The sequence below is a fragment of the Rhea americana genome, unplaced genomic scaffold (assembly GCF_003343005.1).
Source record: "Rhea americana isolate MKP2758 unplaced genomic scaffold, rheAme1 scaffold_2, whole genome shotgun sequence".
Taxonomy (NCBI): domain Eukaryota; kingdom Metazoa; phylum Chordata; class Aves; order Rheiformes; family Rheidae; genus Rhea; species Rhea americana.
This window is the reverse complement of record NW_028186149.1, coordinates 1,357,269-1,384,041: the sequence shown is the minus strand read 5'-3', so window position 1 is coordinate 1,384,041 and position 26,773 is coordinate 1,357,269. Positions and strand designations below refer to the sequence as shown.

Sequence of the window (26,773 nt, the reverse complement as noted above, 5' to 3'; positions counted from 1 at the left end):
GTGCCCATGGTGTGCACGTGCTGCCTACATGCTTAGGGAGGAGAGGGAGTGAAAACAACGTCCCTCCCCCTTCACAGCCGTAATCAAGAATGGCTTTGACTTGGTACTGGTGTAGCCCTTTATCCTAGAGGCAAACGTGCATTGCTGCCCTCTGGTCATACTCCGCAGGCAGGAGGTCTGCTCCACAACCACTTCCTCAAGGGTATTTGAATTTAGCACCAAACCCCTTACATGGAGAGTTTGCGGTCTTAAGCAAAATAAGGCACCACGAACAGTATGACGGTATTGCCAAACAAAGCAGTGCTTTGAAGTATTCTTAAAAAAAAAAACACAAAACTTTATTAATAGAAAACTTTCAGAATACAAAAAGAGTCTGTTGGCTTGTTTAAAGCATTACATGGACAATATATTCATTAAAGACAACTCTCGTTCTCCTAGAGTGTAATCCCATTTCATATTGCACCTTTTATTCATTGCTTTCATCCTCACAGAGAGGTTGTATAGCTCTTCTTCTGCAATGCCATCAAAAAAGAAGTCCTCATTAAAGATGGGATTTCTGCTTCTCTTTATGACAGTGCTTCTCTGCTTCTGTGTTTTCCCTGGCACCAGGGAGAAGGTGATACAGCAGTTTATGTTTTTGGGCTCTACACAGTCATCATATAAACCCTCTGCACTGATCAGGCGGATCCGCAGCCTTTTGTTTTCTGAGCAGTATTCAGCCGAGAGTCTCACCTTGCCTCCCTGGTCCATTAGTACCGTGCTTTCCCCCACCAGTCTCTCTCGGCTGGGGGTAAGGTCCAGGGGGAAGATGGGAGAACAGGACATGCTAAAGCTCCGTGCAGCAAGAAGCCCCTCTGAAGCCCGCCTGATGGCGCTGGGGCTGTTATCAGTGGAGCTGCTCTCCTCTGTAGACAGGGAATTGTTCCTGACCATGCTGGATTTGTTCTTGGCTTTCAGTGCTCGGCACAGCAATCCCTCCTGGCTCTGCGTTTTGATCAGGGAGCAGGATCTGGGAGGAGATCTGCTGAGGAGTGGAGAACTGAAAGGAGAGGAATCACTGGAGGAGGCAGTGTCGCTGTCACAGGTGCCTTGCCTATGCAGAGGCAGGTGCTTGGGAGGCAGCCTCACAGAAGCAAAGCTTATAGCAATGGGATTAGACATACTCCCCTTGCCACCGAATGTGTTAGCTCTGGAGCGGGGCAGCATCAGGCTGGGCAGGGCACCATATGCATCACCGTGGAAGATGGACTCCTTCCTCCTGGTGTGGGGACTCTCCAGCAGAGTGCAGAAACCATAGGAAGTGGAGGCTCGGGGAAAGTGGGGCAGCGAGAGTGCTGCCTGGGACTGTGGGTCTGAGTTGGTGCTTGCTTCCTCCAGGGCTGGGATCTCTTCAGCACTTTCCACCTGGATCAAATGTGGCAGAGAAGGGCTGGAGCTGCAGTCAGAGGAATCAAGATCTGCATCCTCCAAAATGTGGTCCTGATGGGAGCCAGGGCCCTTAATAGCAGCAGAACTGCTCAGTCTGGGGGGAATGCAGAATTCAGGTATTCTGTCTGGGGTTAGCACATTGGGAAAAGCAGCAGCCCCTAGTCGAGCTTTTTCTGGCAGGTTTTGGCCAGGTGGCAGTCCCAGGAAAGGGGAGCTGGAGAAGTTTCCGTTTTCATGTGATGCTCTGATCTTTTCCAAGAACCACATCATTATAGCTGGAGAGGAGATCCTCAAAGGGGAAGAGCTTGAAGTACAGATCAACCTGCAAACACACAGATGCAAGAGCACATGAACATCCTTCTTGGACATGCTACAGCAAAGTGAGGTATTGAGGGCACTATTAAAGGCAAGACCGACACAGACCCAATCCGTAAGTTCAGAACTGCCTCTGCCCAGCACCCTATCTCTAATGGATTTTGCCACAAGGACAAAACTAAGTCCTTAAAGCAATTAACGGATATCTAGTTACTGCCAGTAGAAAGTGTCCGCCTTTGATCAACGCCACCACGTTTTTCCTTTAGCGAAGGACCTACCTTGATCAAGCGCAAGCCGCTCGCCCTTTCCAGCAGCCTGGACGTGCTCGCTCGCCGCCGGGCGGGCAGCGGGGCGGCTCCGGGCGGGCTCCCCGCGGCCGAGCGGGGCCTTTTCTAGCGGCGCCGGGCGCCTCCCACCCGCCGCGCCGCGCCCCGCCCCGCGCCTCCTCTGCCTTCCCCGGCTTCCAGTTTCCGTGCGATTAACATCTCCTCACAGAGGCATCCCGAGGTGGTTCGAGATTAACTCACCTAACTCACAAAGGCAAGATCGTCCCTGCGCTGCTTCTCCTTTAGAGAGCGCGGCAGGCTCCCTGCATTACGGCAGAGGTAGCGTGCACTGCAATTTTTCACAATCATTTGAAAAGAACTTGGCTGCTTTTCTGTGTCCAGATGCACATTCCCCCTCCACTCCTTATCCACAAGGAACGGGAGACAGCCAGACCCTGACCCAGCATCCTAGCATCCTACCGCTGATGCTGGCCAGCAGCAGATATGTGAATGCAGATGCAAGACAAGGCAAAAAAAAAAAAAAAAAAAAAAAAATCTCTGCAAAGTCACCTTGGAAAGGAGCATCTCAGAAGCACAGGTGCATGACCCTTCGGAGGCGCTGCATGGAGCCCAGCGGGATCCATGAACTTTCCCGCGACAGCTCTGTGACGCAGCAGAACATTAACAGGACTCTACAAACTCTATAAATTATTGTGTGAGCTGCCAATAAAAATCATAACTGCCAAGGCAGGAAGGTCTGCCAAAGAGGTTAGCGAGATACTCAGTCAAAGCTGTATGCCCGTAAGACAGTGATACTAGACAAATAATTTTCTGTCTTTTTCTCCCTGAAGAGCTAAAGTTCATGTTTATGAAGTGCCTGGAATAGACTGGCTGTGCTCAGAGAAAACACATCAAGTGGGTTACAGGGGCAGGGAACATCTTGAACCTGCTGAAAGACTTAGCTAGGAACACACGTGGTCTGAGCCTGAGCCTTCCTCACTCCTGCTTGTTTTAAAGCAGTATAGTCTCACTTTCATAATATTCCTCTACGGGTTTATATGAGAGAGAAAAAAAATACTTCTGCCCTCCATGCTTTGTAAAGAGGGACACTTAGAGACACCGGGATGCTCCGTTTGGGAAGCAGGGCTATGTGGTGCACACTGTTACAGGCAATGCAGTACTCTGCATTATGTATTACATACCCACGTGGTTTCAAAGGAGTAGGTGAGCTTTGTTCTAATATATATACCTCTGCTTTTAACACCAAAGAAAGATTTGACCCTAAAAATGGAGAAAAATGAATCAATGAAGAGCCTTTCACTGTGAACCTTATTAAGTCTAGTAACAGCTCTCCAAAGCTGTTCAGCTGTGACAATCATGGCAATTAGCATCAGGCAGCAATAAAGCAGAGTATTCACACCACTCTGGTTTAGGCACCTAATTTCTGTCTAGTCTCTTTAGGTTTCCTCCATAATTAATGAAAAGAGGCAGAGTTTCCCGGAGCCCCAGCTCTCACTCACCTCTCACTCCCTTTGGTGACAGGGGGCAGGTGCCTAACAGACTCCCCCCTTCCCCTGCGAAGTAATGCCTGCTTTTTATAACCATTTAACAGATTGCTGAGGCGTTCAGAGTTCAGCAGCACTTAAGTACTTGTACATCCCCCGTGGAAACAGGCACTCAAATGTATGATTAGCTGTTTAGCTTCCTGTGTTCAAAACAGTTTCTCTTTTCCTTGATTAGTTTCAGAGCATGATTAAAGACACTGCCAACAGGGCTTCCCGGTGCTATAAAAAATGTTTCTGCAATAAACGACTTTCAAGCCGGAAGGTATATCGTTTGTAACGAGGCCTTAGCACAACTCTTGCTTCTCCCGAAGCAGGTAACAGGCGGGGGCGCGGGCTCCGGCCGGGGCCGGCGGAGGCCCCGAGCCCTGCGAGCGGCGCTTCCCGCTGCCGGCGTCGCCCCGAGGCTCCCGCCGCTCCGCGCCGCGGCGCCGGGCGCCCCCCGCTGGCCGCSGAGCCCCCAGCGCGGCCCCGTCAGCCACCCGCCTTGGCCAAAGCGTCGCCAAAACCTAGCAGAGTTGCTGCAGCTTGGGTGCTATCACGTGCACCTTGCTGACTGCAGGCGTCGGAATAAGATTAGCTCCATTCTTTCAAAAATGATTCCGCTGATTTCTGCTCTCCTCTGACCTGCCGGATGCCTAACACGAGCGCTGCCAGTTCTTGGTAACCGAGCTTGTTCACATTTTTGATGCAGCGCTTAGTTTACAAATGATTTCAGTCTCTGCAAACAACATCAGTGTCCTGGTTCTTTACAGAAGATACCAGTACTGGTAGTTCAACAAGCTCCTTCGCAAAGGGATGGTTATACTGGTGTGCACACACCCCCTGCCCCACACACACACCCATAGCTCATTCCTGTAAAGGAAGGAGACTACCTGAGATACCATTCTCCTAACAACCGCATTCTAACCAAGGCTTGCCCACTGCAGCTATTCTGGGAAAAGACAGCTCCTCCTAAAATAGTTACACACTCACAAGTATTTTCCAGGTCTTCACGGATGGCACAGACTGGTTCAGGAGCCTAGAGGTGTGAGAGGGAACCTTCCACCCTGAGCTCAGTGGCTTACACAGGCAGGCACAGAAGGCCATCAGGGCCACCAGGCTCTGGACAACGTGTGCGGAGGGAGATGGAGCCCCAGGCCAGGGCACGCTGCCTCGAGCAGAGCCCGGCAGCRCCAGCTGTGCGTCCAAGGACCCATCCCTGGAGAAGCCTCACAGTAGGTGTGAGATCCCGTGGGAAAGCTAGCTCGGTCATTGCTCAGCCTTTGCCCTTCCTCTGCACAAACAAAGTATGTCCAGCCAAGATGAGAGAGGAGATTAAAAAAAAGGAAAAGCTTTGTTCTGCTGTGCATGGGGTGTATGTAAAGAGGCATGGCTGAGATAGCACAAGTTTAGCATTCTTAAACCAACAGAAATACTATATAAACAAACATTTAAATATACAAATGCTTTGTATATTGCCATAAAGCAATAAACAAAATTTCCATAGATTGTTATGAGAATAAATAACCTTGCTAGGTTTTAACTTCCAAAAGATGACAATGGTAATTCAAGCTGTGGTTCCTTGAAAAAGCCTTCAACAGACTGAGAGGCATTTACACTTTTTTTCCTTAAAGAGAGATTGATGTTGTTAGCAAATATTTAGTGCATGGATTCACCCCTGTCATTTTGACATAGTCCTAAGATACTTGTTAACTTTCTGCTCACCACTTCCTGCCTAAATCAAGTCAATTTGCATAGCTTGGATAGCAATACAAAGTCACAGAGGTTCAGCAGATTTGATCTGAAAACCTCATCTTTCTTGTTATTTCATATAGTAGTTCATATCTTACCTCATCAATAATGGCAAATTTCCTTGTAACTTTTTAGAAGTATTCATGCTCTTTGAATGAAGGAACAAAAGAACAGATGACTGACTGCTGCTTGGCAGTAAGAGCGCAGGACTGGCAGGATCCTTCAGACACAGAGGGGTTTTCTGAAAAGTTACCTGAAGTACCTTCTGCCACAGTAGTGTGAATTAAAAAAAAAAAAATCTATAAGGCACAGAAATGACAAATTCTTTCTTTGTAGCATATTATGAGGTCCTGTGACATTTGTCATGCAAAATCCAYGAAGGTTTGCCATAATTCCACTACTAAAGTGAGCCAAAAAATCTGTTCTGACTCTGAAGGACGGGACTGTATCTATCCAGAGTTAGCTCTAAATGACTTTCTATGTTTACACCCGTTCCAGGCAGTATCTACCTTCATGTGTATTTCCAAATTGAAAATTGGGTTAACAAAAAATTCCTCTGCAACAATTAATATTTAGTGCTCAAGAACAGATGAACTGCTCTAGTCCATTCTCTCTGTGCCACATTTTAACATGAAGGGAGAGTCTTTCACTAACAGCAATTCCCATGCTTAGCTATGTAAAGGAACCCTCAAAGCAGGCATGAATATGTATAAAGCTGAGAGAAAAAAGAAAAGAGATCAAATGAAAAGGGGAATTAAATCTATCTTGCATTTTCCATGTTCAAGCAACCTGCCAGTAATGACTAATGTCTTTTCTAAAATTGCTTGTATCCTTTAAAGCTTAAACGGCAACATATGGGAAACATTTTATTTTATTCTCCCAATTACAAGGTAAGAGTTTGTCTTTCAACATATACTGGTAAGTAAGACAGATTTCCAGTTAGCCCAATTCCTGCTTTCCTACCCTATCAGATTCTTTGATTATATTGTTGCTAGTGTAGGAGAGAGTATTTAGTACTAATTTTACAGTAAATGATAAATAACAGTCAAAAAACCCTAAAACGTTTGCTACAGTTATTAACATTTATAATTCTAGAAATCCATCTGAAATATTTGGCATAGATTTTATTCTACTTGTGAAGCATAGAAATCAATATACTATTTTACTGTGGAAAATCAGTTTCTACAACCATTGCTAACATCCAAAAGCAAGTCCTATTGTAAAAGAGCTGGTCACAAAGACAAGCAAATCACTAGCTTTCACTGCACTGACCAAGTATCTGAAAGAAACTTAGCCAGATGAGAAAATTAACTTTTGCTTATCATTACCCTTCCCCTTGGAAAAGATTTGGAAGTGTTGGTTTAAATGATATATCACCAATTAAAGCATCTACAGTCAACAAAGCCTGGGAAGCAGGGTAAATTTTGAGGGTAAATAGGCTTTTCAGTATTCCCAGTATATCTACAGATACAGTCTGATAGATCAAAAGGATAAGCAAATTCTGAATACACATATTCCCTTCTAGGGGTCAGTTATATATCACAACACTCAAGTGAGTTATGTCAGCTGAATTCAGACAAAACACACAGAAAGAGATGGTTTTAGTGTTACAGAGAGCGCACATATAATAGAAAGCATTATAAATACATAGCAGCTTTATGGATTTTAGAAATATATCAGAATTTAATGCCAACTATTCAACCAACTGGAACAACATGCTTATATAATATAGTAGGTTACTGGTCTCATTTTCTGTCTGGTGAAAGCAAGAAATCATGCATCCTGGTAAAAGCTGTAGGAGATGTTCCTGGTGAAAAGTGGAAACATCCAATATTCTAGTAAAACTCTCCTAAACTGAAAACTGCCTAGTTTCACCAATTTTGCAGAGCAAAAGTTTCAAATTTTGTTTCTGGAATACAATGCTGCAGTTACTAATTTGGGATCTACAGAATTACCTTGATTCAAATGAATATATATTGTTCGGGTCTTTAATAAGTAACTTCAGTTATCATTTTCTGTTCTAATTACAACATTCAAATCTGGATAGGATTTTCATAGGATTTTTCTCTGCTCGCTGCTCAGCTGTAGTTATAATGCTGCGGCTGCCTGATAAGCAGCAACACAATGGACTAGAGAACTAATGTTACAAACATCTCTCAGGACATTAATGGGAAACAGATGCATCTTTCGCAGTAGTGCCATATAAAGCACTCAAGATTGCCAATAACTTTGTCAGGTAGACTTATAACACAGTAGAAAAGAATGGACCTGCAAAATATTTTAAAGGCTATGAAGATAATGAAAATATATCACACAACAGGCATTTCATTATCCACACTTCTCACAGCTGTAGTGAAATGTGATCTCCTGCCTAATTCAGCTGATTACCAGGAAAAGCAAGCCTCTGTACGCAGATGACCAGGAAATAATTCAATAGCAGAGCAGAGAATCCCAGCACCATCAGAGGGCTTAACAGGCACCCAGTCTGCTTGAGAAGTTTAGGTAATCTGATTAAAGGCTCCTAAAAATGCTGCAGCTGGCTTAAGAAAGAAAGAAAATAAAAGAAAGAAAATATTTATTTGGAAGCAGTATGATGGGCAGAACAACTCTGCCTGTTCTGCTTGCTTTTAGAAAAAAAGGGGATTCTGAGCTCTCTTCCACTGCTGGACCTTGGAAGTAAGAGGAGTATGTGACCTCCTTATGCCTGGCACATAGCTGCCCCACTGGTGACATGCAGTGATGAAATCTTAAACCTCAAAAGGGGACAGGACTGTGGGACTCAAAAGGAGACTGTTAGCACCCCTGTGTCTGTGAGGACCCTGTTCTGAGAAGTGACAGGAGACAGAGCATGACGTTTCCCCCTGTGAATTATTGTCATCAGTACGGTTAAGGTACATATGACTACAAAGAGATTTTCACATTTTTTTTCCTATGGACAGAGTCACTCCAACAGCCCAGTCATAAGGTCACAAACAGGTCATCCAGATGCAACCACAAGGACTAGAAACCGAATTTTCTCCAAACAAAAGATTTACATTCCATAGATTATTCTGTAAGTGCTGTTAATCTACATTCTTGCAGCCATGATCACTGGAGTACAGCTGTGTGGCTGGCTGCACATTCAGACCGTCAGACCCCAGAATGCCAAAGCTGCTGAAGAATGGTCAGCAGCAGAAGGCAACGTGTTGTCAGGAGAGACAGATGGAGCATTCTGGGATACACTAGCACACAGTTTCTTGCAGCGTACTTTAACATCAGAAGCTGGAATTACTCAGCACAGATAGGTCACACTGATTTGCAGCGGTTTAGAATGGAGTGGTTTACCTTAAGAAACTGTGTTGAGGCAACACAGAGGTTAAGACCCTGAAAGCAACAGTCAATTCAACAGGCAGAGGCTTAAATCTCTTCTGACTGTGTATGATCAGATTGACACAGCAGCCATTCATCACTGGGCTTTTCAGCTGTTCTCAAACCAGTAGCGTCTCTCATTTCTGAAAGACAACACAGCAAAAAATATGCATGGAGGCTCTCAAGTCATTTCATATGGCAAAAGCCTTCCTCTGTTATATTTGCTGAATCAGTTAAAGTAAAATAACACAGGCCTTGTAACAGAATTTTCTCTGCTCAAAGTTTTTCAAGAATTTACAAGGAACTTTACAGTCTTAGAAAATATTCTCAAAGTGTTGTTTTTCCTCAATTTTAGGCCAAAAATATGTCACATTTCCTGTCACCTAATGAGTCCACTTAAGAACTTAAAATTGTTGCTGCTAATATCTATGTGAAACGCTCTTCACCAGCCTTTTAAATGCCCCTCTGCTATATTCTGTCAATACACAACTGCAGAACTGGAGAAGAAAATGGAAAATGGTGATTTGCCCTCAAACAAATACAAATGTGAAAGGAATTTTTAAAAGCTTTTCTTACAGGATAAGTTCATCTCATCTTGAAAATGGAAAAAAAGCCTAATGACTTCTCCCCAAAACTGAGCTGGTAGGAATACACCTTGTAGCAAGACAAAAAGTAACACAAATCCAAGGAMTGCTGCATAAACTCTCGTTAGTAGATGTTTCACAGAGGTTTTATAGGGTTGAACATGGCCAAAATCCCGAACATTCCCACAAAGTTTCCCAGGAACTTGCAACTCTGTGTTGTAGCCACTGAGTTTCTTCCAACAACTCTAGAATGTGGTGAAACCAGACCCAGAGCTACCGCACTGATGTGTTCCAGTTATTTTCCTGTTGTAGAAGATTATGACTTTTRTTTGTCAAACTGCTTGGGGTTTCTACCAACAAATCTACCAGGCTAAGACTGACATGATTGCCAGCCATAGAGATCTGGTATGGAGGTGAGAGCTCATCCTCTAGGCCACCCCATTTGGCATGTTTTAGATTCGAATGACTGCAAGGTGATCAGCATCTCTAAGTGTGATGAAAGCTCTCCTTCCTGAAACACGTTTTCCTTGTCTTGCACTGGCTTCAAGTGAGGTTGCTTGCTCTCTCAATACACATATCTAGCCTGATTTCAGAGAGGGCTTCTCTCTCCCCTAGGCCAGGTAAATGCCTGACCGAAATGATTATTTCTTGACTGAAAGTCCACCCAGTTGATCAGCTCTTTTCAGAGGCACGTGCTGTGTACAGCAGTAATGACTACCATTCATCTCACGGCTTTGTAGCATGACCATGCTATGGCTGGTAGCAGGATATACCACAGTTAATGAAATTTGGGAGTTATAGCTGATATTTTCCTCACAGTAAAAAAATAAATAAAATCAGGCAGTGCATCTTTATGTGCAAAGAGTTGTTCATTTCAGATTCCATGCCTAGAAACAGAAGCACGCAATATCCAAGCACATTACGCAACTATCTCCATTCTGGTAGCCTTGATAGAAGAACATTGTCTGCATTTTGCTGCCAAGCTTTATTTAGTCTTATTTCGTGGTAATTCTCATGTACTCTAAGTGATGAGGATTTTACTGCATATAGAAGGTGTATTTATACCTGTAAGACGAATAACACTTACACATACTCACAAAAGCTCTTCTCCATACCCTCTAGGTAAATCTACTCTAAGCAAATTAAAATACGAAAGATTTTAAGAATAGACATCAGGTTTATTTTCAAATAAAAATGAAGCTTTGTAAAGCAAACAAGCTTCCACAAAACCGAAATATAGTAAGGGTTATTTCTATCCAAAGAGAGAGCAAGAGTGAGCAAGAGCTCACATGCGGGGAGTTAGTTCCCTACTACACAGCCCTGGCGTGGTGCTTGTCCATAGCACAGATTAATGTTATGCCATTGATAAAATACGTTGACATCCATCTGAGATGAAAACATCTATTTAAAATGCCAAATTTCAAAAAAGCTATGTATTACATGCTGATTTATGGTAATTATATATATTGTTTTATTCTTCCAAAAAAGACCGTAAGAGTCAGCAAGCAAATAATTAACTTCTTTAACTACTATCTAAACCAGGCATTATATTGTCACTAGTCATTCTATGGGAGATAAGGTGTCACGATTTGTCTGCTTCTTCTTCATCCAAGACAAAAGGCTAAAACTGGTAGATACCATACCTGGTGTACCATGATTTGCACAAGTAGCTATATTGAGCATTTCCTCTGACTGTGCCATATCACACTATGATAGGTATGTAGAAACCTTTAAGATGGTGATTTTGAGTCCCTAAATATGGAGGGGTTGAAATATGCATTTTAAAACATCTACAGGCAGGTTTCATTAAGTGAGTAGCCTCTGAATAATCTTTATTTTGTCACAGTGTTCCCCCAAACAACACAGATCAGAAATAACCCCACACTGGAAAAAGGAGAGATTAGCTCTCTAATCCACCTGAAATACATGTTCTTGGTGCTTCCTAGCTGGATGCAGCGTGTCCCGCAGGTACAGTATGTATGAAGCTTAAACACACTAAATGACATTGCTGTGTTGAAGAAGCAACCTGCTAGTACAAACAAAAAAAGCTCACGAGAATGAATGAGGCAGCAAGCCAAGGACATTTCAAAGAGGATAATTTACCTTGTCAAAACATTCTAGGTCTTGATTCAGTGTGTTTAACACTAAGAAGAGGCGAGCTGGCAGACACCACTTTCCTGTATTTGCCATGCCATGCGCTATAAAGACTGCTGGTGTCACCAGACGGGGAGAGTTTCTAGGTTCAGACATGAAAGCATCAAATGCAGTTGTCTGCAGCGCACTTCTGACTTAATGAAGTCAGGATAAGGATGTCCTCCAGGAGTTCCTCCCCCTCACCTCAGCCAGCTCACATCCCTAGGCCAGACACTACAATGGGAAGTATCCAAGAGCCACTGCTCCAACTCCACGTGAGGGATTCTGCTGTGGGAGCTGTCAGGCAGAGGGCTCTTGTGGTGCACATACAGGGGGTGCATGGATCATGTAAAGATAGCAACCTGCAGAGCCACAGGAAAATCTGCATTTTGGAGTCTGGTAGCACAAAAGTCATTTTTGCTGACAAATACTGATAGCATCTATACTATGCGTATTTCGGTTCTGCTGCCTCAAAGGTATTTCTCAGGGACAAAGAACGAGACAAAGATATGCTGTTTAAGACCTGGGAGGAATGTCTTTGAAGGAATAAGAGATTTTACAAGGAAGAGCTGACTTCCTCTTCTCCAGATTGCATAGGGTGAATCTCTAGTTGTTCATATCCAGCTTTAACCTAGACATACATGACTTAAGATTGGATTTGGAGATATTCCTGCTTTGCAGCAACATAAGCAGAAAGCCAGTCCAAGTAGCTTCAACTAGACTTTACAGATTAAATATAAAAAAGTCATTAATCACAAACAAATATTCTGAGTAGTAAAATTCAGCTGAACACTTCTTCTATGTAAAGAAGGTGATACATTAATGGGATTAGCCTCAATAGCTTGATGGGTAAGAAATGTAATCAGGAGAGTTACATCTTTAAGTGGAATACATTTCAGAGTGACATTGCTAATCAGCAGCATCTAATTAAGAAACAGATGTTGCTTTTGGTGCACTACAAAGCTTTGCTTCAAAAAACATTTGAAAAGAGGCAGCCACTCCTAGCTCTTGCATTTAGTGCTGGCAATAGTTTGTTGTTGTTGCTGCTTTTAATCAGCTTCCTATACCCAGACCAGACTGGCCTCTCCGAGGAGGAGAATGCCCCATATAAGACGCTGATGGTTGAAAAATAATTGAATGAGTTTACTCCTCAATTTCTTCCCAAACTTACAGGCACTCAGTGCAATAAGGAGTGTAACTATTTTCCCAGACCAGTGGCATTAGACCCTTCCAATCTAGACTACATTCTTCTTTGGTAACACTGTACTTCTTGCAGCAGCCTATTTGCCTTCAGACTACCCTTAATCCTAGAGGACAAGGAGCAAAAAGGTAATACTTCCTTGCCATAGAGTGCCTGATGAAAAGTCCTTTCTGCTTCAAGATCTGTATTACTGCAGACCCTTTGGTTTTCCTTTCACACATGGGCTACAGAATAAACATCCTCTTATGTCAGAAGTGCAAAAAGAGTAAATAGATGTGTATTTTAATGAGCTGCAATCTCCTAGGAGATGAGAAAATTGCCATGCAATAGTCCTTCAAACCTGATATAAAAAATAAGTATGCCACAAGCTTCTAAATTGCATTTTACTCTCCAATATGCCTGTGTGACTCCACAAACTGCAACACGAGCATAGAAAAACTGACTGGCTTAAACCTTTTATCTAATTTGTGGCCTCAGCCTTCAGAGCAGCTGTGTGCCATAGGCTGAAGTTTGGGTCCCACAGAAGTCTGAATTGCCTAATATTTTTCCAGTTGGTAGGTGACTAGAGCACTACACCCCTCTTTGTCCRCAGGTACTTACCTTTATAACTGCCTTCTTTCCTGCCTCTCCATGTGAGCAGTCAGAGAGCCAGACAGAGCTCAGCCCCATATGTTAATTGCTGRAAACAGTTTGTAAAAAGGAAAACAACACAGATACAATAGTCCCGCTCTTAAGCAATGCTACCATCATTCTACCAGATCATTTTTTTTTTCCGTAACATTTTTGCATCTCGTAGCAAGGCTTTTGCCTTCTGAATGTATTGAGCACTTTTACCTTAAGAAAGCTGGAAAACTGGCAACTCCTGCCAAAAACAATACCTTGTTCAGTTAACTTTTGAATTTTTCCATAGATTTCTAATTTACACTTCAGTTCTCACCAACGGATTCCTTGCTTTCTTGGAGACTACACGAGTGGACCCCCAGACAAGGCCCTCCATCCTTAGACTCTGTCCTCAGCCTTTCCATATACAGAGGTAGGAGAGTTCTTTCTAAATTTTATATAGGGAAGACCCAGTTGCACCTCAGCAGCTGAGTTGCAGTTGTCTGTCCATTAAATTGGTGTGTTTCTGTAGAAATATTTTCTGAAAAGAAAATGTTCCACATTTTTACTTGCTATTCAAAAAGCCAAGACCTGCTACTGCACTGACCCTGTAAACCTTCATACAGATCTGTAATTATCTCACTTATCTCAGAATTTCTTATGCCTACAGAATATTTGACAAAAGTCATTTTGAGTATCAGTGGTGGAAAAGAAAATTCATTACTGAAGCAAACAAGAAAGAAAAATCTGATTCAAAGTGCTCGTAAAGTCCATATGAAGAGATCTGTAGACTTTAAAAGACTTTGGGAAAGGACCCAAGACCTTACAGAGGTCTGCTGTTGGTCTTAGAAAGCAGAGAGGAAGGAAGGATGAAAAAAACCAGACCGTGATGGTTTTGTTAGCAGGAGGAAATTGAACATCAGAAACTTCATTTAAAAGAAAATCAGAAGTAAAGTCACRGGATGTTATAATTATATTCAGGATAAAGAAGCAGTTTTGGAGGATTTGAGGGGGGAGAGGGGTTCCCTCAGAGTTAAATACCTACCATTAATGGTTTACAATCACCCAAGTGTAGTGAACTCAATTAAAAGTGCTTGGAGAACAGCCCTAGCACAACAGTGAGCAGGAAGAATGTGAGAAAGGCAATGGTTTTCTTTTAAAAAAATCCTTCTAAGTCAGGGAATCCATAGGCATGAGAAAACTCAACTACTGCTCCCAAACGCTAAGAGTTTAAACATATGGCCAGATATTACTATAAAGAAAAAACAATTTGCAGTTTATATTCTTATTGCTGTCACACACACATTCCCACTGGGAAAAGTAGAAATAAGCTCCTGTGATCTTAACAGATTTTCTGGTACTTTATAAAAATTGTTTTACAGTGAGGAGCTTCCCTTAAACAGTGAAGAAGAAATTAAACTCTTTATTGTTTAGCTGTCTCATCTTCCCTCCCATCCTACTTGAGCAACTTTTAGGTTTGAATGCAGTCCTGTGCCAGCAGCCTCCCCCGCTGGAACGCTGCAACGTGGAACACATGGCACTTGTGTGCTGRGAACCATTTCCACCCCAAATGCTTAAGAGAAAACAGGCAGCAATTTGCTCCACTGTGCATGTTACGCTTGAGGCCTCACACTACCCGTAAGCATGGCAGAACCAAATACTTCAGCTGTTGGGAGACATTTTTTGCTCTCCATGCATCTAAAGAAAAAGATTCTTTCCTCTGTTTTCTAGGGCTGACAAATATTTTTTCCCACTTTTTGTCTCTCAACTAAAATAATCAGTACAATGAAAGCTCTGAAAAAATGCTTCTCCCAGCATAAGTTCTGTAAAGAGCTGCACGGAGAGGATCATTGGCCAGAAACAAGACACATCAGGGAATACCTTTTCCAGGCCACAGATACAGGAGACATAGCTCTTCTTTCATGATCAGCAGCACCTTTCTCAGAGCCAAGTGCGAAACAGGCCAGGTGATCCAGCAGGTTTTATATTTTCCTACCACCTGATTAAGTGATAGAAGACACTTCCTGGGCTGCAGCTGTGTTCTGTCCCTCATCTATTTGTACGCAGATGCTGGCTATTGGGTCTATACGTATAAACACAAGGAGAGCAGGGGCCAGCCCCCACTAGGGTCTCTGGATTTGAAAACATCTGCAAGCCACTGTTTAACTCCACAGAGAAAATCCTGTCTCTGGCCTCCAGGACAGCAATTGCTTTTCACTTCTGCACCAGAGCAGTGTGTCTGCCTCACCAGCACTCCTCAGACAGTACAGCCAAGATCACCAAGCCACTGACTTGTTCCTGCTGCTTTTAATTAAGCAGAATTCATCAGCACAGAAGGCTAGCAAATGGCACAGGCACTAGTAAGCACAGCACTCTCGCATCTGATATTTCTAATATCAAGTTTCATAGCTGCACCCCCCTCCCTCTGTGTGCCATTTGCCTCTGTTAGTAAGCGCATTCACCCCAAACTGGGAAGAATAATTGATCTTAAGTAATTAAAATAGTAAACTCACTGATTTCTTGCTCCACATCAGTTTGCTTTCGCAAAGCAATGAAGTGATCACATTCCACAACAAATAACAAAGTGGCAGTCACATCAGAGGAGCTTCAGCCCTCAAGTACTTGACCCACTTGTCTAGTCAGAGATCAGCTGTTTCAGGCAGTCTGAAGTCATTAACAGCTGCCCCAATTCACCTGTCAACAATTTGCCCTTCCTTCTTCATTTGTCAAATCCTCTTCACAACAACCCACTTTGGCTGTAAGAATATAATTCAAATCTTTTCTGCTTTCTGAGTTAGACCTGAGTCAAAGCTAGTTGGAAACCAGAGAGGACTGTACTGACTCACAGAGGCTTGGATTAATTTTCTAAAGGAAATCTGCAGAATGCAGTATGTGTTTGCAGATGTCTTGTTATCTCTGCTCCTCCGTGCTGCTGATTTCCCCGCAACACACACCCTTTTTTAAACAGCATAGCACTGGAAGAAACCTTGCAGAACAGGGAGCTGTCCTAACAGTTAAAACAAGGCAAATCCCTTCAAAGATGGTTTCAATGGTGCACAATGCTATTTTGACTACACAGGAGCACATTTCACCTGAGCTGAAAATAGTAGTGAGCAAGGGAAAAGAGTACTCTTGGGTTTGTGCTATTAAACTGAATGCCTTGATTTTAAATATTTTTGCAAAGTATCTTCAGTGTGCTGCCCAGTGCAGCTCTGAAAAATCATTTCATAAATCAATTTAGATCAGCAGCATTTCACATCCTGCAGGCAAAGAGACACTTTATGGTTTATCTACATGGTAAGATGCCATTAAAAAAAAGAATTATCTGAGGATTGCTATCAGTGAATGACTGACAATAAGATGAAAGATTGATTTGACCAGCACAGGAAATGCAAACAAATTATTCCTTTAGGGGGGTAACTGAAAAGCTCAGCAGAAACTGACAGTTTATGTGATTAAAATAAATCACCATCAGAACCTGGAGATGGAGCAGCTGTGAATGGTTTGCTTCTCTCAGTCATGCTGGCTTTGCCCCTGTGTAATCCTGCTGACTTCAGGCTTTCACTGCTCAAGYGGGAGATACACATGCCAAATACACACCAGGCTAGCTCTGACCAAACTCCATAGTGGTGACTTCAGCTCAGAGGTCCCAACTTCAGTGCCCCTACCCATCTTAACCATCCTTTTCACTGGAGCACTTGAGCTACATACAAAAAAAAATGCCTTCAGAAAGGGTTTTCTACATCTATACCTCAGCTCATATATTCTTGTTAATTTTATTGGATTTTTTGAATGAGCACCTCAAAATCTGTAACATCAAAAACGGTAGCAATTTCCCTTTTTTCAGAATTCTCAGGGTAAATTTTGTAAATGTCTATCATATTTACTATTTTTTTTTAACATCCATCCTGTTATAGACACAATCCCCATACAACCCTTTTACTTCTCAGTATATACTGGTATTAGTTTATAAATCCCTTTATTGTAGCTCTTTTTACTCTCATGTCAATGAAACTGAAACAACATAAACACATTGGCCAAAGAAAGCTAATCTAGCAGGCTTGGAACACTTCACCTCATAAAATATTATTAAAAATGTTGGTGTATAACACTACCTCATTCCAATTTGTTTCATTTTCCTCATCTCTTATCATTTCTCCAAATGTAGATTACACTTTAAACTTCCATTTTCTTCCTTTCAGGGAAGTCAAGTGCCTGTCAGGTTTCTGTCATCTCCAAATCCATCTTGTCATAATGTATCAAATCCATTTTCTAAACCCATTTGTGCAGGTCCTGCAGACATCTGAAGCAGAACAGCCAAATCAAGATTAGGCTTTGGCCGTGTACGACTGATCTAGAGATACCAGCCACTCCGCTGCTGATACTAGAGTTTCTTGCTGAAGCATAGACTTTTTATATAGGGAAAATCTGCAGAGTATGCCATTTTTGGACAAGGTCTCCTAGCTCTCCGAGCATGATCCCTTGCTATCACACGTACTCTCCTATACGGTTCCCAATCACAATCTTACCAGGCTGCATCACAAAATGAAGTCAGGTTGCAGCACTACTTCTCCCAGAGAAAAGCTGCTCCAGATCTTGGTTGCTGCCATCATCCTTCCCAGCTGAATCTTATTCACGACTAGTCCAGACTCATTTATCTGTATGCAAGCATCTTTCTGAACCTTATACAATTTCTCTCTTCTTCACTGCCACCAGCATTCACCCTCCGTTGCACTATAGAGAGCATTTCCTTCTGCCTTTCTACAGATGAACGTCAGGCTCTTTCAGTCTCCTCTTGTAGAAGACTGTCCCTATCCTCACCAGGGAGCTCTGCGCTGGAAACCCCACTATTTCATTGGTATTCTTGGCAGCGATAGTCAATTTTTCTAGATAGTGACTAGTCAAGAGGAGAATATTTCAAAAAAGAAAAGAATTGTATGTCTCACCACTTCTAGTTACATTGATTACTTTCCACTATAAAGATGCTAATTTCCTGAGTCAAAACTTTTTCTCTCACTTTCCCTCTCTCTACAATCCCCTTCTCTGCCTGAATCATGATCAAGTTCTTCACCATTTGGTAACTGGATAGCAGATTGTTGGACTGCAATTAGACATACATATATGGTACCACCTGCTACTTTTTTTTTTTTTTTTTCTTCTTAATTTCTTGTTGGCTCTGGAACAGCTGTTGGTCTCAGTTTTCCCAAATTCAGGGTGAAAATTTTTTTTTCTTTTTTTGCAGATGCCTTAATTCTTCCTCAGAGCATCAGAGCATGTAACAAACTCAAAAATGTTTAAGAGTTGGTAAGAAATTTCATCAGTCAAAATAGTAGAGATCAAAGAATTTACCTAAGGAGTCTCCAAGATGATACAGGCCCACAGTTGCATCTTTATTTGTCACTGGTTATTTTTTGAAAATATTTATTACTTTAGCAATACGTGATTCTGTAATACACACATTCAAACTGAGAGCTTTAAAAAGCAACATATAGGACATAAAACGTTTCAAGCAATCGATACATCAAAACCTGCCAAAAGGTGAGATGAAAGAAATCTCATTGCTCTATTTTGAATACCTCATTTAAAAGTGAGGGAAGCAGAAAGAGATGCAGTGTAACATTTCCATGTCTTTCGAATCACTGACTCRTAAGTCAATCCTTGAACTTATCAATAATAAGGTGTAATCTTCTAAAAGGCATTGATATGCATCAATTTAATTTTAATGTCTTTCATGAAGCCAACTGTAAAATGCAGATAACAATTCTAACATCTTATTACACTAGTGTTGTGAGAAACAGTTCCGASTTATTCAGGGGGAAACAAAATATGCTGTTACAAAAATCCAGAGCTGACCAGGCTTACTAAGGTAACGGATCTTTCTCCTCGGAGAGACACACTGAAATAAACAGGATTACTTGAAGTATACGGCCAGGCTACGTAGAGGAATCTGGTCTGCATCACAATTTTAAAATTTCTGCAAAAACTCAAGAGCCGTTTCAGTATTAATACAGTTCCAGCTAGTAAGTATAAACAACACGTACTGTTCTTGGTTGGATATTTTGTGATTGTTTTTCCCTTAAATAGTCTGCATTTCAAAAACAAACAAACAAACAAACAAAAAAACCCAAACATAATTGGTGGTAAGCACAGTTCCCCTATTAGACACGACTATATTTTCAGTGTTGGAAGGAAGAATATTTCCTATTCCCTCACTGAAATGCTGGGTAGAATACTGTCTAAGCATATACACGTATACATATAAACATCTGCACAACTAACCAAGAGCCAGAAAAGGATTTAGAGCTGAAAGACCAGTGGGCACAGCTGCCCTGCAGTCAAGTTTTCTGAAGCACTATAAATTTCATTGCAAAGTTATAAAATTGTAATTGACTCTCTCCACAGTCAATAATGCACACAATACCTAATGTCATGCTCTCTCTTTCCTCTTTTTCCCTTGTTTAATATCTTTGCTATTTCAAACTATAACCAGTTTGCAGCTATTTTTCCCCAGCACTGCTGTTGCACATCTCCAGTCCCATATGAACTCACAAAGTATTTCCATGAGAGACAGATGGGCCTGACTCTACCCATGCTACAGCCCCTGGAGCCTCTTCATTCAAGTGGGCCCACCTGGCTGGAACAGGGTCAGGGTTTTGTCACCTAAGTAAATTCCAAGCTGAATGGGGTTTCTGGTCTGTTTCAGGAAGATTTAAGCTATGCAGCTTAACTAAAACTACTTGCGATTAGTTTTGATGAAGAAACTAAGCATGTAGTGACAAAGTTGCAGACGTTTTCAGGCATTCCATGATGTAGATAGACACATGATAAATCATCTTTCTAATGTGACTTTAAGCAGTATCTAAGCAAGTTACATGCCTTGTAGTTGTAGTTCAGGTGCTCTTGCAGTTTGCACTAAACGTCTATTTACATTCTTTGGCACCTAAATACCTTCGGAAAWTCAGCCTCTTAACAGTGATTTGGCTCTCACTGAAATCTGTATCTAAATGTCCACTGATTTCAGTCAGCCCCTGACTAGCTACGTCTAACCAAATGGCCAATTACTTCAAATTCCTTTCCCTGGCTTCTAGACAGGGATGCACCTCACAACCTCCTCTAGCTCAGAATTTCAGAGTAAAAGCATTACTGCATGCTGAAGTGACACCAGTGCTCCACATAAGCTACTCCCACTTCTAGCTATTGACCTGGGAGCATGGAAAGCCACAAGATCCTCAGCAGTTAGCCCTTGTCCCCTTCAGTTTACCTGCAGCATAACCTTCAAGGTCTCATCATTCAACTCTGTGCTCACATGCATAGACTCTGGTGACTAAAGAAGAAATCTAAATGCACAATTTCAATTGAACCTTCTGCTCTTCCACTGAAATAAGTGCTGCAGGTTTTTTTCCTTAAATTCTAGTGAGCAAGCTTTGACATGGATCTTCACAGAGCTGAACTAAAATTGAACTTTGGGGTGGATTACTCTATTGATCAAGATCAAGCAACATCTGTTAATTGTTTCGATTTGCATTAGTTCTAAAGCAGTGCAAGAGAATATCTTGGAATCCCATTTCCCCATTAATACTAGACCTTCATATATTTGGTTTTCTTCAAGCACTTACAAAGTCATTGCAGCATTGTCATTTAGCCTTTATTTCCCCCTCCTCTTTGGGATGAGAAATTTTTTTCTATCTAGTTTTGAGCTTGAAGTCTGCCTCAGTCATGGCTTATCAGTATTTTCTTCTTGCTCTGGAGACCTTTCTTTATCTGCTTAGATAATTGGGAAGCAAGTCACACTGAAGGGTTGATGTGCACTTTAGGTTTCTAGGATGGGGAATGAAGCAGTGTGCCATTTAAGATGACTGCATTAAGGCGCACTACCCACYTTACAACATGACAGCATGATTCCTGCTTATTTGATGACGTAGGTTACATCCTGTGTTGACTCCTTGCTGCATGTCAGTCTTAATTTTCTAACACGCATTAAAACATTCAGTTGAGGACTGAGCACATTTCCTTGCTCTCCAAGAACAGTATATCAGTACTTTCAAACTTTTCACTATATCCAGCAGTTCCTAGACACAAAGGCACTATGATCATACAAAACCCTTGTCTTCAGTATCTTACATTCCCTGTTTGTTTCAGTGTTGCTCTTACTAGTTTTACAATAGACTGCAGTCTCAGCTTTGGAGAGCAAATGGAAATCTACATTACCAAAATACAATGCAGGAAGAGAGGGGAAACTAGTGGTGAAAATGAAACATGAGTTGACTTCAGGTAGTAAATCTTAACACAAAAAGCCTGCTCCTGCTTGTGGCTAAGATGTTCATTACTTGAAGGAACTAGTTTTTAAAAGGAGAATGTGGTCACGTCAGCTTATTCTTCTCATTGCTCAGATGAGCTGGTAGAGCAAATATCAAATTTGATTTTCTCCTTTTGGTAAATCCTCAGAGGTCAATATCTGCCCACAAAAAAGGAGATATAATCATTGCAAACATAGGCAACAGAAATTGCGCACACATGTCTAATCTACACGGCGTCAGTGATGTTCCTTTTGCTGTCTCCCAGGCAAGGGGTAGAGAGGGAAGTGATCTGTAGTTACCACCAGCCACTAAACACACATGAATCCACACTGTGGCTGCAAGCTGCACAACCCTTCCCCCCTCCAATTCCCTGTATCAAATCAGTCCACATAACAGAGTGTATCAGCCTAGACTGCATTACCAAACAAGACAATGGAATTTGACTACAATATCAAAATATTTACAAGATGGATCCTGAGGTGCCTTAATATTTAGATAAAGTGCAGTTACAAATGCTTTTGCACATCTGTTACTCTTGGGCTGTAGCAGATGATAAAAATACAATTACAGTTAGATCTGGGCATAGAAAAAGAATCAAAACCACATACAGCATTTGCCTGAGTGGCAGAAGGCAGCAACACAAATAAGGTACAATACATAGGAAAGGAATCTCAAGATGCCAGTAGTTAATGAAACTCTGGGAAAACCATGTTTAATGACAAAAGGTTGGAGGAGAGGCGCTTTTTTTTTAAAAAAAAAAGGGCAAAAAAAATGTAACATGTAGATCTATTTATTACAATTGCATGGATCAGTTGCTTCCATACACTAGGAGTGCTGCACATTGTGGCACTTCAGTGCCATTCCTCAAAATGCAAGAGGAACTCATTTTTACTGATGGTGTGGCAATACGTTAGCCAAATCCATCGATACACGTCTCACCTAGAGGGGGGCTTCATTTACAATAATGCAAATACATTTGATCTGTGAACCTCTGCTGCATTTATTTAGACACAAAAAATTCAGATCTATAGTCAGTTTAGAGGCCACAAACGAGATCACGTGTCTCTGGGCAAGCAAAGAGTATTCCATCGCATAAAGCCCAGAAGATAGAAAGAGTTGGACACATGCCATCGGAGAAAATTATTCATCCGACTCTGCAACAATTGGAGACATTATTGCAGTCCTTTCTGGATAGAATTGTGGAAAAGTAAAAGCAACACTATTAATGAGATCATTCATAGATTTTCTTTAACCCTCACTTCCTCCACCCATTCAGAATCAGCTGCTTCCAGGTCCCTTCATATAGTCTCACAACAACAGATGTTAAAACCTTCTCTGCAACTCTGACGTCTGGAGCAACTCTCCTCTATTTCTCTCTCTATTTCTCCATCTGTCTTCAGACCACATAAGAGTTCACAGCTTGCTGCTCTGCTGGCACAACGGAGTTTTTCTTCAATTGTTCTGCTAATCTCTTGTATTTAACTCCATGCAACTGTAAATATCTGTTCTATCTGTAAATATATCTGCCACCACTCATAAAATGTTTTTGTTTCAAGTTTTAGTCTTATACAAACCAAACAGTATCTGTTGTTAATGAATAACTGTACACATTTTATTTTGAAGACACAGTGAATGCAAGCCAATCACCCGAGCTGGCTCAAGGATCCTCATCACTGTAAACAAATTAAGTTTTGCTGCCCTGAGGACAAAGTGTGGGCTATACCCAGAGCTGACTGCCTCTGCCACAGAAAAGCAAATAGGATCCAGAAGAGGCTCATGTGCCTCATTTTCCATTAGTAGCTGTTCCACATATTCTCATCCTCTCTCCTGGTAGTAGAAGCAACTGCCAGTCTGTCTTTCAGGGCTTTGCTATGGCCCATTCCACCAACCCTATAGCTGCCTCCTTTGCCTGTACCTAGAGCTGGCCTTGCCAAGCACCAAAAGATTAGGGTGTGTGGGTGTGGGAGGGTGTGTGTGTAGTGGAAGGTGTAAAAATCTCAACCTCAGCTTTGCCTATGCTCTCTTCTTGTGTCCATTTTTTTACCTCACTAGAGATGGTAGTAACAACCTTGTATGGAAGTCTGAAATACGGAATTCTATGCATCGTCATACATGGTATGTGCCAGCTGCCCTCTTGGCAGGATTTTAACTCCTACTGACATCTACAGCATTGTCTCCTAAAAAAGATTATGCCCAGGTTGTCAAGGTCACACCTAATTGCTCACCTCTAGTAAATAAAGCAAGCAGGCACGTATATGTACACATGTGCTTGCACAAATATTTATTTCATCCAAAAGGGAATGTGCTTGTTCTGTACTTTATTTGAATGATCAAATTTTGACAAGGGCACTTATAGAAACAAAAACTATAAACTCAGACATGCACATTGAAGAGTGTAAAATATGTAAGGGCCTAAGTGTGCAACAAGCTCCCATTAGAGTATATGTCCCAGTGAAGTCTAAGCTTCTGCTTTATGATTAAGAAAGGTTTACTATAGTTCAAGACACAACACACTTAGACTCTGAGCATGCAACAGCTAGAATGACATAAAATGCTTTGGACTACTCTTCTGCTCTGCAATACTTCTCATTCTTAGCAACCAAATATCAAATGAGAAATTGTTCACATTCACATGCAATAGATTCCAGCAAGGAAAGCATCAGGGGCTTCCCCACAAAAGCATCAGAGCTGATGCTTTGGCTGTACTCTTTCCTCCAAGATGAGGAAGGGGAGGAAGGCGAGTACACAATACAATGGAGACCCACTACAGAAAGATTAAGTCTGTGCTGAAACACTGAGTTTTGCCCTAGAGGAATAAGAACCATATTCCAGAATTCATTACAACTGTGGAAAGAAATCTGATTTCAACAGTTGGGACAAGCAATCTCAGGTCCAACTTGACAAAGTACTGGGTCAGCTCTGGAAAGGAAGGGGTGCCTTGGCAGAAATAGTAAAGCTGATTAGGGAGTTAGGGAAAACTGCCAAATCCACAAAGTCCTGACTACAATTAGTAGATTTAATAGACTTTTCTGTTATGAGGTGTTTAAAATGGAGAACAAAAGATTAGAGAAAAGTCTAGCCTTGTTCTAATGTAGGTGGTTATATTCACACACATTAAATGCCCTATGGCACCCCACTTCACTTGCATTACACAGGCAGCGGAAGACATGGTCTCCCCTTCAGGGAGGAGTGTCCAGAGGAGAGATTTCATGGCTGGCACAGGGCTGGCAGAGTGGCTCCATGCAGGAACACAAGGGGCATGCTTGAAATAAGGAGGGTGGGAGAGGCAGCAATGTCAGCTACCCCTGGCTTCCCATCACAYAGCAGGAGCTACGAGTAATCTGAGCATAAATGAGGCCAGTCCCAAACACTAAAATGACCTGAGAAAACAGAAAGCACAGAAGCATCTTACAGCTGAACATAAAATTAACAGAGAGTCAGGGCTGTTACATTTATGTTCCCTCTAGACCTTAGGCATGCCAAGAGAAGTACAGTTATCATTAATAACTGCTGTTATCATTAAAAAAAATGCTGTTAAATCATTACTGACTTAATTGTTGTGGTTTCTTGTTGATACGTTAAGAGATTTTTCAATGAAATCACTGAAAAGGCAGCTTACTTTTGAAGAAGCAACCTAGGAGAAGGACATGTAGGAAACAAAAGATGCCCAGTACTATTTTTTAAAAAAGTTATTCTCATGTAATTTATACTTTTACAATAATCTGCTGTCAGTGACTTCATGTGAAGAGTGTGATTTTTCATTTTGCTGAGGGAAGATCTAATTTGCTATTCCCATGGGTGGAAAAGCTGATTATGTATGAATTTGATATTCAGAAATGATTAATTACTTGGTTGAGAACGTTAGTCTTAAACCTGGTTGGATATGTATAAACAAGAGAAGACGTGCTCAGATTTAAGTAGCAAGCAGGAAGAACTGTACTAGCATAAATACCTACAAAAACGCATCTGCAAAAAAAGGAGAAGAAAATCAAGATCTGGACACCATTTACAAAGTTAAATACCATCCATCCTGATAAGTACAGTGAGCACATACATACACAGAGGCTGCTTGCTCAGCATTTATAGAGAAGAACTCTACTTGCGTATTTACCCTTTAGAGACATGTTTTGCCATGTTTTGCAAAAGTTATGTAATTATATTCTTAATTTCAGGAGTGGCTCTTTTCTTTCCTGTATTGTCCTTGCAAAAGCTAATCCACTTCAGTTTTTATAATACTGCATTCTTCACCCATTTGGGTCAAGCTGAATAAACAGACTTTAAACATCATTGTAGAAAACAGGTTACAGAGAAAATACTGCTCTCTTTAGATTAACTCCTTTGTCCCCCTAAGTTATGAAAGCCCAGTTTTATGCAATCACTTTGTTTGTGGTACCTTTTTCAGAGCTCCACAGCTTATTCAAAAATATCAGCACAAGCAATGAGGAATAATTTCCCTAAACTATTACTGGTTTCTTGGGAATTAGGTGAATATTCTTTGCCAGCAGTAGAGGAAGATGCTGTTGAGAAAGTTATCTAGTAAATCAGCACCTATTTCTAGCACTCAATTACTTTTATTTGAAACTCCAGTTGAGGATGGCCCCCCAAGAAGAACTTTCCTACCATCTAGGAAAACCTCAGGATTTGGTTCACATAAACATATACAAGACAACAGGAATCTACCAAGATCTAGGGGGAATTTAGATTCTCACAGGGTTTGGGAAGAGCTATTTTAAAGGCCTACAGCCCAGTAGAAAGACAAGCACTCAGCAGGGTTTCCCTCAATGGAAGAAGTTAGAACCAGAAGTCTTTGCAGAACATGCCAGTCCACCTGTCCATGATTACAGCTCCATGCATCAGCCACCAACTCAAACAGCTACATACAAGGATGAGGGAAAGGAATGGAAACAGGAAAAGGAGAAATAGACTGAGGAATAAATATAGGTGGCTTCCTGACAGTCAAGATGATTGATGCCTTCCTGTGCTCTGTCCTACCATGTGCCTTACCTTAGAGGTAACAATCCCAAGACAGTTTTGTTTTCCTGTGATTTCATTCTTTGGCTCTCTAGCGAGGACAATAATCACAGCAATGCTGGCTGCCTGCAGAAGCCTGGAGCTATGCCATGGAAATCCCTGGGTGACTATAAAGAGAACACAGCAACTGAATGAGAGTCGCAGGAAGGAACAAAGCTTATCTAACACTTCAGTTCCACATAAAACCAATGCAGAGCTAAAGCAGTGTGTGGCCTTGAAGCTGACACCCGAGGTTGTTTTCTTCTTGAATGAGAAGTCTGCAAAACTTTTTTCA

General features: G+C 41.7%; 1 protein-coding gene across 3 annotated transcripts; it reads right to left on the bottom strand.

Annotated features, from left to right (window-relative positions):
- Positions 1-358: 358 nt before the first annotated feature.
- Positions 359-26,538, bottom strand: LOC146596576 (C2 calcium-dependent domain-containing protein 4C-like). 3 transcript variants are annotated; one of them, XM_085303695.1, is made up of 2 exons: positions 26,473-26,538; positions 359-1,750 (listed from the first exon to the last, which is right to left on the bottom strand). In XM_085303695.1, exons 1-2 carry the CDS (start codon positions 26,517-26,519, stop codon positions 394-396), a joined length of 1,404 nt encoding a protein of 467 aa, XP_085159821.1. In that variant the 5' UTR covers positions 26,520-26,538; the 3' UTR covers positions 359-393. The 3 variants fall into 3 exon arrangements, with proteins under 3 accessions (XP_085159821.1, XP_085159823.1, XP_085159822.1); XM_085303697.1 differs by lacking the exon at positions 26,473-26,538 and adding an exon at positions 8,630-8,706; XM_085303696.1 differs by lacking the exon at positions 26,473-26,538 and adding an exon at positions 2,022-2,088.
- Positions 26,539-26,773: the final 235 nt, after the last annotated feature.